The 11,284-nt window shown below is 52.3% G+C and overlaps 1 protein-coding gene across 3 annotated transcripts in view; it reads left to right on the top strand.

Moving 5' to 3' along the window:
* The first annotated feature begins 2,782 nt into the window (after positions 1–2,782).
* Olfm2 (olfactomedin 2) overlaps positions 2,783–11,284 on the top strand; it is a 55,335-nt gene continuing 46,833 nt past the window's right edge. Inside the window, exon 1 of one of the 3 annotated variants that reach the window (XM_027411460.2) lies at positions 2,783–3,284. Coding sequence is in view for 1 of the 3 variants with exons in the window: in XM_027411458.2 (XP_027267259.1) it covers positions 3,929–4,063 (135 nt within the window). In the remaining 2 variants the exon portion in view is untranslated. Of the gene's footprint in view, positions 3,285–3,926; positions 4,064–11,284 lie in introns of those variants that run through there. The other 2 variants (XR_004769564.1, XM_027411458.2) reach the window with 2 other exon arrangements.

Genomic DNA, 11,284 nt, shown 5'->3' with positions numbered 1-11,284 from the left:
ACTTGATATTGGCTTCAGGTACATACATGTGGGCAGGTGTGCCCCACACCGAGTACCCTCCTACACCATGTACTCCCCCCCATTTAAACACACATTACATATGCATGCACACAGAAACAATGATGTCCTAGTCACTCAGGGTCGAATCAGGGAAGCAAGCCACATTAGGTGTCCTAGTGGGACAGGGTTTGATATGGGTGTTTCCTTGGGTGGAATCAGTAACTGAACATTCAGATGGGACACTTGGGAAACCTGTGACATGTCCCAGAGAAGGGTGTGTGAAGAGGATGGGGCTCTGATGTGGGAAGAGGGCACCCTCTGTAAGAAACACCGCTCCCCCACGGGCTCTGACATGGTTTTGCTGAACAACCAAGAGGGTGGTGTTAGGATCCCAGCAACGTGTAACAAGTCACACTGAGTGCCACCCATGCCTGAGACTGTACCTCTGAGGGGACATAGGGCTTTAATTTTTTTATTTTTTTATTTTTTGTTTTTTTAAGATAGGGTTTCTCTGTGTAGCCCTGGCTGTCCTAGAACTCATTCTGTAGACCGGGCTGATCTCAAACTCACAAAGATCTGCCTGCCTCTGCCTCCTGAGTGCTGGGATTAAAGGCGTGCTCCACCACTGCCTGATGTAACATTGAGCTTTCTGGCTTCCAGTTTGCCACACTTGAGCCCCAGGTTCAAGTAGAGGCCATGCCTCAAGGGAATAGATGGGGAGTCACACAGAACAGCCCATACCCTCTTCTGGTCTCCACACCTGCACTAGGACTCATGTGGTAGACGAGAGAACAAACTCCAGAAAGTTGTCCCCTGATTTCTGTGTCCCTCCACATCCACAAACAAATAAGTAAATGTAGTTAGAAATTTCAAAAAAGAAAAAGAAAAAAGGCCACCCTACTCCAAGCAGAAAGAAAGGGAAGACGTAGCCATCTTCTCCCTCCCTCCCAGTCTCTATCTGCTCCCTCCCAAGGCTTGTGCCGGACAGGAAGCCAGTGGGCAAAGTCCTAGGAAATGTTGTTTTCTGGAGGACAGGGCATGTTGCTTACCCCCACCATGGTGAAGGACATGAACAGGCCAAAAACGTTGTCAGCGAGCAAGGACAGCAAATGCAAAGGGCTGACACAGGAAAGAGCCAAGTAAATATGCAGAAACAGGGAATCGGGGAAGGTGGAAAGATCTAGAAATTTGGGGATGGAGAAGGCAGAGGCGCAGGAAGGACAGGCAGAAATGATAAGGTGTTCCGAGAAGGGAATGCGTGTGGAGACTGGAAGGTGATGGAATTAATCTATTGTGTGTGGGCACGTGCTATGACAAGCATGTGGAGGACAGGTGACAATCTGAGGGAGTCAGCTTTCTCCTCCGCCATCTGGGCCCTGTTGATCAAACTCAGGATTTCAGGCTTGGTAGCAAGTGTCTTTTTCCACTGGACAGTCTTGCCAGCCCGGGAAGGCTACTGACATCTTTAGGGAGAAGAGTTTGGGAGGCATGGAGGAGGGAGAAGAGGAATATTTTATGAGTGCTCTCTGTCTTTACAGCCTGGCTGTATGAGCTAGGCCTGTTTCCTGGCACCCAAGGTGACGGGGTGAGAGAGTGTGTCATTCTCTAAGCCAGGGGGCCCACTGCAGCTTAGTGATCTTAGGGTCCTCCCCTTTGGATTAAACAGCTCATGCCTGCCCAAGTTGTCTCTGCCTGCCCCAGGTCCTTTGCACCTCTGTTTCCCACCATTTGATAATCTCCTGGTACTGAAATGGCTCCCTCCTTCACCTTCTGGTGTGGCTTGACTGTCACCTTCCCTAGTCACCATGTTTAAAGGTGTTCCTGTGGGCTGGGACATGGCCCATTTAGTAGAATACTTCCATCCAAGAATAAGTTCAGACCCCCAAGTCAGATGTGGTGTGCCTGCACTGGGCTGCCTGGGAGGCTGAGACAGGAGGGGCTCTGCAGCTCCTAGACTGGCTAGCTTAGCTGAATCAGGGCGTTTCAACTTCAGTGAGAGACCTGCCAGGTGTGGTAACTCATGACTTTAGTCCCAGCGTTTGAGAGGCAGTGGGAGCTCTGTGAGTTCCAAGCCAGCCAGGGCTACACAGAGTCTCAAAACTAATTAAATAAAAAGACTAAATTTAAAGAATAATTAGTTAATAAAACAAGGCAGAGAGGCACTGAGGAAGACATTCCATGTACACCTTTGCCTCTACACACACACACAACTCCACCCCCTTCCTTTTGATATCTACTTGTACTTAATTTTCTTCCTTGATGTCTTGTGCCACTTAAATTTCTTTTTACACTAGTTTAATGTGCTAACGGGGGATGGGATGGGTGGCTGTGTGGCCACCATCTTCAAGTGGAGGTCAAAAAACTCTTTGGGGCAGTCGGTTGCCTCCCACCATGTGGAGCTTAGAGATTCAGGTTGCCAGGCTTTGTGGCTAGCACTTTTACCCACTGAGCCATCACTCCCCCACCCCCATTTTTGGTGGATGGAGCCCTGGACTTCAGACATGTTAGGCGAGCCTCTGCCACTGAGTCACATCCCCAGCCCTTCAAGTCCTTGTCGGTCTCCCCAATGCAGTGCTCACGGTCGGTCTGTAGTTGAGCCGCAGGCCACCTCCAGCCTCTTACACATATCTGACCCACCAGGAACCCAGAACCACTTTGCACTGCTTCTCAGTGGGGTCCAGATAGTTCGGGACCCCCCAGCACCCTGAGGTTGGGCGCTTCCGCTCTGCTAGCGGCCGGCGCGGTAAAGGCCTGAGTCATCGCCGCCTCCAGACGGCGGCGGCCGCCGGCCGAGGGCGACGGCGGCGACGGCGGGAGGTGATGCGGGGACGCCAGGAGGGGGCGTGAGTGCAAAACCCCAGAGAGGCGACCGCGGGCCGCTCCTCGCCCCACCCCGCCGCCCGCTGCGCTTCCCAGCCTCCCACCCCGGGGACCATCCCAGAGAAGGCCTCCGGGCGGGCGCTGGAGGAGACCCGGTGCATAAGTTCCCCTCCTCCGCCCCAAGTTCAAGTTGTGAATCAAGCACTGCGTTGGGACTTGACTGCCTGCGAAAAGAACTGGCTGGGCCGGCGGCGGTCCCGAGGGGCTGCCCAGGTGACCCGCACTCCAAGTCCTCCCTGGCCCTGAACCCACAGGGGGATCCCCTCCAGAAAGATCTGAGACTAGGGAAGCCGGGAGGAAGAGTCCCGGCTCTCGGGAGAGCACCAAGTGCGGTGCGCACCGCTCGCTGCGGCGGCGTCGTCGTCGTCGCGGGCTCGGGACCCGGCTCAGCTCAGACCGAGCAGGTGGGTGGGGACACCCGACCCCCACCGGTCAGCTTTGGGTGGCGGGTGTGGGGTGGGTTCTGACTGCTGAAACCTAGCGGTTTGGGAGACGGGGTGTTGCTGGCAGGGGAGCCCGGGGATCGCCACTAGGGTGCAGAGGGGACTCGAGCGAGGATGGGGGTGGGATGTGCTGGGGGGAGGGGGCGGGGCTGGGATGCCGCGGCGGCGGGGGAGGGGCGAGGATGTCACCGGAGGGGATGTCCCCACTTCTGCAGGTGGGGGAAGGTCCGCCAGAGGCTCTGCGGGGAGGCGGGGGGGCCGGGCGGGTGCCCCCCTATTCTCCCCTCAGCCCCGCTGGCTCCGGGGCCGGAGCCGTGACGTCACGGCGGCTGGAAGTGCCCGGCGGTGGCGCGGGAGGGGGTGGCCGAGCCGGCGCCTTATAAAGCTGAGCCCGCGAGGCGCGCAGAGCCGCAGCCGCGTCCCCGGTGTCACCCCATCCCCATCCGGCCGGCCACCGCCCCCTTGGACCTGGTCATCCCGCCATCGCGGTCCTCCACTGCCCCCCACCCCGGTGGGGTGGGTGAGCGACAGCTTGAGTGCCGAGCAAAAGGGACAGAACACCTGCTTTTTGGGGTGCTGGCGCGGGGCATGAGGCGAGGGGCGCGATGTCGGTGCCGCTGCTCAAGATCGGGGCGGTGCTGAGCACCATGGCCATGGTCACTAACTGGATGTCGCAGACGCTGCCCTCACTCGTGGGACTCAACAGCACAGTGTCCCGCGCGGGCTCCTCGGAAAAAATCGTGAGTGGCCACTCGGGCTGGGGGACGCTCCGGAGGGGGGGCGTGGTGCCCGCAGCCCCCGCGGCAGCTCCTGGGAAAGGGACCCCAGAGCCCCAAAGTGACAGAATCCTGGGTAGAGGCAGGGATTTCTTCTCCCGGGGACGTGGTCTCTTGGGGGGTCCCCGGCTGGATCCCGAGGCACAAGGGAGCCTCATGCCCCGCATAGCTCTGGCTTTTATGATTGCATTTGCTGGGCTAGCGTCCTCTCTGAGGGGACCCGCCAGTGCCACCGAGGTACAAGCTGGCTCAAGCCCCAGGCGGAGGCGGCAGGGCTGCGGAATTGAACCAGATCCCGGCAGAGTGGGGCGGAGCTGGGCGGTTTTGGGGGAGCCAGGAGGGTGTTCTGCTATGTTGGAGTGGGTAGGGGACATCTCCGTGTCTCCATACATCTTCAGCCTCTTGGACTCTGCTTGATTGTGTCTAAGTGTCACTGAGTAGTGCTCGCTCTCTCTCCTTCCCTGAGTCTCTCCCCCCTTCTATTTCTGTCTTTCTTTCTGACTTAGTCTCTCTCTCTCTCTCTCTCTCTCTCTCTCTCTCTCTCTCTCTCTCTCTCTCTCTCTCTCTCTCTCTCTCTCTCTCTCTCTCTCTGTCTCCTGGCTCTATCCCTGAACCTAGTACCAGCATCTCCCTTCCTATGTCTGTCTCCCAGAGGACTGACTATTGATCTCCCTAACTCCTCACCCTGAGAGTTAAGAGGGGGGCTCAGACTGGGGCAGAACTCATCAGCCTCCCTTCTATTTTATCCCCCTGCTTCCTTCTGGTAGCTTCCTGCGGGGGGGAGGGGCACATTCGGTTCTATTAATCCCTGTGGCTCTGTCCTGTTGACAGGGAAGGATGCTCTTCCATTGAAAACTTCCCTCATGCCCCGCTCCCTGTTCCTACCGGAGCCCCTCTGATCTTTAGTCTGTTTGTGGGATTCCCCTCAATTTCACCCGTCCATCTCCCAATTCTACCCTTCATGTTGTTGCAACCTCACCAGCCCCTTTTGCATCCATAATAACCCTCCCCTCCCCACCTGAAAAGGTCTTTGCTCCCAAAGCTGCAGCTGTGGGATGTGAGGGAGCCAGGGCACCGGTTCAGCCCGCTCAGGGTATGGCCAACCCCGGGCCAGGGAAAATCATCCTTTGCAATGTGATGTCTTTATCGGTGTCTGTGACATCGAGTGTCATATGTGTATGCCTTGGTGTGTCTGACTGCACCTGTGGTCTGGGGGTTTGGAGGGGCCAGCGAAGAGAAACTTTAGTGTGTCTCTGACATAAGGGTGCAGATGTATTCTCCCAAGGGTGGGTGTGTCCCTGTGTGATTGCTTTCCGATGGACATGTGTTCTGACAGTGCATCTGCAGTTGTATGTCCCTGACTATGGGTATGGGTGTGTTATATGACATGTGTTTGTATGCACAGGTGTGACACAGCCTTCTGACTGTTGTCATCAGACTGGTGACAGTGATGGTGTCATTGAAGTCATAAGCCAAATTCACCTTTCCATCTGAGTGAGAGTCTGTGTGAGTGCCTGTGTGCTGTGTGAAAGTGTCTGTGTGTATACGACCACATGTGCAGGCTGGGTAAGAATGTCTGAGTGATGATTTTTGTTTATGTTGAGCATATGCAGTGTGTGTGTGTGTGTGTGTGTGTGTGTGTGTTTGTGTGTGTGTACATGCATGCATGCCATAGTGCACATGTGGAGATCAGAGGGTGACTTGCAGGAGTCATTTTTCTCTTTCTATCATCTGGGTCCTAGGGATCAAACTCAGGTCACCAGACTTGGTGGCAAATGACTTAACCCAGCCTTGAGTTATGATTTTGTGTGTTTATACATTAAATTTTGGTATGCTTGTGTTTATATATACATATGTTTATGTATGCTTTGTTGGTGTGTATGTGTGCTGCTCTTTGTGTATTGTGTTTCTGTAAGTGTGGGGGAATGTGTCTGCGAACCCAGGCAGACCTGACACCTTGCAGCTAACAGCACCTTGGTGTAGAGTTCCCCCAAGCTGAAGCCCCCAGTTCTCTCATCCTCACCCCCACTTGCTCATTGCTGCAGCCTATGGCCTGATGCAGCAGGTTCACAGTATTTGCCATGCAGCTGAATCTGTAATCACATCTGAAATATTCTTGGATTCTATCTTCAAGTGGGTATCTGTTACATCCAAGCACATAGTGAGTCTAGAATGAGTGCTTTTTCATGTTTCTGGAGCTGAGGAGGTGGATGAGTGGGTGCAGCATTTGCTTTGCAAATGTGAGGACCTGAGTTTGAATCTCCAGAACCCAATAAAGTTGGATGAAGCCATGCATATGTGTAATACCAGCAATCCTATGGAGAGATGGACACCGGAAAATTCCTGGAGGCTCAGGGGTCAGCTAGTCTGGCATGCACAATGGTGAGCAAGAGACCCTGTTTCAAACGAATTGAAGTGTAAGGACATACACTTGAGGTTGTCTTCTGACGTCCACGTGTGCACCATGGCATACATGCCCCTGCACACACATGCTTATACATACACATTCCGACACTCACAGACACACACAAAACCACACCAAGACTAAATACATTTTCAAGTTTGTAAGTCAATTTCACCTATAAAATGTAAATAGTAATTCTTCTTAAAATGACATTTCTTTAGTTTGTGTATGCTTATGGGATGAGTATCTGTGTGCTATAGGGCTCATGTGGAGGTCAGAGGACAAAATCAGTTTTCTTCTTCCACCGTGTGGATTCTGGAGAGAGAACTCAGGTTGTTGGTCATGACAGCCCGCTCTCCGGCCCAGGAACAATCAGTCATTCTTACACTACAGAATTGTGTGGATAACAGAGGCCTGATCCCATTCCTCCATCTATCCATCTAGCTGTAAAACCATCACCCCTCCTTCCCCATTACACCTTCTCTCCTTCCCTTCCTCCCTCCTCCCATTAATTCACCCATCTATCCATTCTTCTGTCTGCCCACCCTGTCATCTTTCCATCCGTTGACCCCAAGGGTTGGGGAAAACAAATTGAAGACTCCCTGTAGGTGCTCAATAATGGGTTGTGGGAAAGGGGTAGAACCCTAAAGAGGGGAGGCTAATGGTAAATTCATACACAGTGGGAATTCCTAAGCTATGACTCAGAAGTTTGGGTGCTGTGCCTGGCTTAATAAAGAGCACCCAGTGGCGTGACAGTGAGCCCTGAGGTGGGATGGGCTTGTCCCTGAGTCTACCAGCCCCGCCCACCATGATGCTCAGATGCAACATAGCCTTGTGTTCACAACCACCTCTGTGGGACTGAAGGGAAGCTGCCTCCCCTCCTTCCTTTGGCTGGCTTCCAGCCATGAACCATCCCCCGGAGATGGGAGCCTTGAGCCGAATGGCTCCTCACCCAGGGACCATAAATCTGGACTCAGGCTAAAAGCTGACATCTCTGTTGTCAATGGCTGCCATCACAGAGGACCTGGAGTGAACTACCTGCATTTTATATATTCTACTCTAGCCTGCCCTCCTGTGAGTTCATGTGTGTATGCATGTGTGTGAGAATGTGCATGTGTGCATACATGTGAGTATGTGTGTGTGAGTGTGTGTATGTGTGAGTGTGTGTGAGTGTGTGCATGTGTACATGCATGCATGTGTGTGTATGTGAGTGTGTGTATGTGTGTGTGTGTGCATGTGTACATCCATGCATGTGTGTGTGAGTGTTGTGTGTGAGTGTGTGTGTATGTGTACATCCATGAATGCGTGTGAGTGTGTGTGTGAGTGTGTGCATGTGAGTGTGTATGTGTGAGTATGTTTGTGAGTGTGTGTGTATGTGTACATGCTTGTATGTGTGTGTGTGTGTGTGTGCATGTGTACATGCATGTGTGTGTGTGTGTGTGTGTGTGTGTGTGCGCGCGTGCGCGTGCGCGCGCGTGCGCGCGCTCTCATAAGGCAGCAGTCATCCTCAGATGTTATTTCTTAGGCACACCCCACCACATTGTGTTTTATTTTTATTGTTTTATTGCCTTTTAATTTATGTGTTGTCTGTGTTAATGGTGTGAGTGTGGAGGTCACAGGACAAGTTGCAGGAGTCAGTTCTCTCCTTCACCATGTGACTCCTAAGGATTGAACTCAGATTGTCAGGCTTGCCTGGTAAGAGTTATTCATGGAGCCATTTCACTGGTTCCATTCCCCCCTTTTTGAAGAGCTGAAGGACAAAAGGGGATATCAATGAAAGGGTTCCATTTGATGAGGATCCTTTGCCCCTACGAAGAAAAGGGAGGGTCAGAGCAGGGGTCAGCAGAAGGCTCTTTGAGTACTGAAGATGTCTGATGTCTGGCATCTATGTTTTTTCTTGGCAGTTTCACAGGAGGGGGAAGTCCCAAAAACCAGTCTAGAGAGGTCCTGCAATGCCATGGTAACCAGCATCCCCAGTGCTCATCCACTGAGCTCAGACCAGGTTTATTTCTTGCTTCTGAGATGTCTCTATTCTATGCTGGCTGCGATGGGAGGGCTGTGTCCCAGGTGGTCTCCTGGAACCCAAAATTATGGGGGCTCTCCAGTCACACCACCATGGAAGCAGGACTCAGAGGAGGGGGCACAGCAAGACCCCCCAACAGCTCCCAAAGCTTTGCCCTGATATAGCACAGATTGCTATTGCTCTCAGTCCCCTGGCTCAAGGGAGTTACAGGACTCATGACTGGAGGAAGCAAAGGGGGATCCAGGCTTGTCTACTGCCTCATTGCCAAGCTCTCTTCTCAACCCAAATTAGGGTGTTAGGAATAAGAGCTGCAGTTAGACCTGGGACTCAGTTGGTAGAGTGCTTGCCTCATCTGCACAAAGCCCCAAGTTTCATTTCCCATACTTATTAAACTGGGCATGATGGCACATGACTGGAACCCCAGGACCCAGAGGTAGAGGCAGGAGGATCAGAAATTCAAGATCATCCTCGGCTATATAGCAAGTTTAAGACTGGCCTGAGCTACATGAGACCCTGTTCACAAGGAGGGAAGGAAAGATGGAAGGGGATGAGTAGGGAGGAATGAGACTTTACTCGGGGTTAGTGGTGTCCTCCCAAGGCTTTTGTGGACACAAGGCTGGGGATCACAAGAGTAGGACAAAGTGGAGGATGATGGGAGCTGGACCAGTGTAAATGCCAGAGAGGTGAAGAGACAGGGAGATCGTGGAGCTGGTCTACTTTAAGCATAGGTTGGTTCTAGGCTGCTTGATTCTACCCAGATACCTGAGATGTGAGAGAGTATGAGGGGACCGGCTGCTTTGCAGAAAGTGCTGTGAATGCTAGAGAGAAGATGAGTAAGAGCAAGGAGCATGGCTCGGTGACAGAGTCCTGCCTCGATCCCCTCAGTGAGGAGCTGGGGATGTGGCTCAGCAATAGAGCCCCAGACTAGAATCTGCCTGTCTTAGTCTCTGAACTTTTCTGCGAGGAGACACCATAACCAGGGCAACCTATAAGAAAAAACATTTAATTAGGGACTTTCTTACAGTTTCAGAGAGTTAGTCCATGGTCATCATCATGACAGGCATGGTGGCAGGCAGGCATGGCACTGGAGCAGTAGCTGAGAGCTCACATCTGATCCACAAGTTGCAGGCAGAGAGAACAAGACCTCTTAATCCTTCCCAAACAATTCCCGAAACTAGGGACGAATTATTCAAACATATGAGTCTACTGGGGACCTTACTATTCAAACCACCACACCCAGTGAGGGGCTGGGGTGTGGCTCAGCAGCAGAGCACAGGAACAGGATGCTGGATGCCCTGGGTTCCATTCCCAATACAGTCAAGAAAAAAAAAAGGTATGTCACATGTGATGAACATATGGTGATGCACCTCTGTAGCTCTAGCCTTGAGAAGCTGAGAGTGGATCATCATGAGTTTAAATCAGCCTGGCTACACAGCAGGACCCTTCTCCAGAGAGGACTGGAGGGAGGGGCAAAGGGAGGAAGGGAAGGAAAGAAAGGCAGGCTGTACATTCTTCATAGTCTTCACTGTCAATTAGATCTGCATTCCTCATGACATGACAAGGCATGCATGGTGACAGGACTATTTCTGGAATGTTGTAGTGGCAGAAAAGAAGTAATGAAAACAGCCCCAGTGTGACAGGGCTATTCTAGAGGTGGCAATACCTAAATTAAGTTTTTTTGTTTGTTTGTTTCTTGGTGGCTTTGGTTTTTTGTTTTTGTTTTTTGCAACAGGGTTCTCTGTGGAATAGTCCTGGCTGTCCTGGCACTCACTCTGTAGACCAGGCTGGCCTCGAACTCACAGAGATCCACCTGCTTCTGCCTCCCAAGTGCTGGGATGAAAGGCGTGCGCCACCACTGCCTGGTTAAATAAAGTTTTTCTTGTTCTTGACTTGCTGGCTTCCATGCTGGGCAAATGCTACACCGTGGAGTTCCAGCTTCAGTCCCCAAGGGAGTGTGTGTGTGTGTGTGTGTGTGTGTGTGTGTGTGTGTGTGTGTGTGTGCGCGCACAGGTTCACTCATGTCACAAGACAACACACTGTGGGGGTGAAAGGACAACTGTGAGATGGCCCTAGCCTTCCATTTTGTTTGAGGTAGAGTCTCATTGTTTGCCACTGAATATTCTACAACAGATGCCCCACAGGCTTCTGGGATTTTTTTTTCCTTTTTGTGACAGAGTTTCTCTGTAGCTTTGGAGTCTGCCATGGAATTCGCTCTGTAGACCAGGCTGGCCTTGAGCTCACAGAGATCCACCTGCCTCTGCCTCCCAGGTGCTGGGATTAAAGACGTGGGCCACCACTGCCTGCCAGATTTTTCCATCTTTACCTCCCATTGCATCATAGCACTCATACAAATGGATACTACCCCTGGGTGGGGGGTGCACACCTTTAGTCCCAGCACTCAGGAGGCAAAGGCAGGTGGAGCTTTGTGAAACGGAGGCCGGCCTGGTTTACAGAGCAAGTTTCAGGACTCGCAGTCAGGTATACACAGAGAAACCCTATCTTGAAAAGCAAACACACACACACACACACACACACACACACACACGAGAGAGAGAGAGAGAGAGAGAGAGAGAGAGAGAGAGAGAGAACCAAAACAAATGGACACTACCATGTCCACGTTTATGTGTGTTCTGGGGATTTGAACTCATGCCCTCAGGCTTGTACAGCAAGCACCTTGGACAATATCTCTAGCCCATAAACTGGAAGAAATTACCTGAGTGAAGGGGTACCAAAAAGGAAAGCTTAGAAGTGAGGGCCA

This window comes from Cricetulus griseus, chromosome 4 (assembly GCF_003668045.3).
Source record: "Cricetulus griseus strain 17A/GY chromosome 4, alternate assembly CriGri-PICRH-1.0, whole genome shotgun sequence".
Taxonomy (NCBI): Eukaryota; Metazoa; Chordata; class Mammalia; order Rodentia; family Cricetidae; genus Cricetulus; species Cricetulus griseus.
Note: the sequence above shows the minus strand (reverse complement) of the source record. Positions and strands in the feature narration are given on the sequence as shown.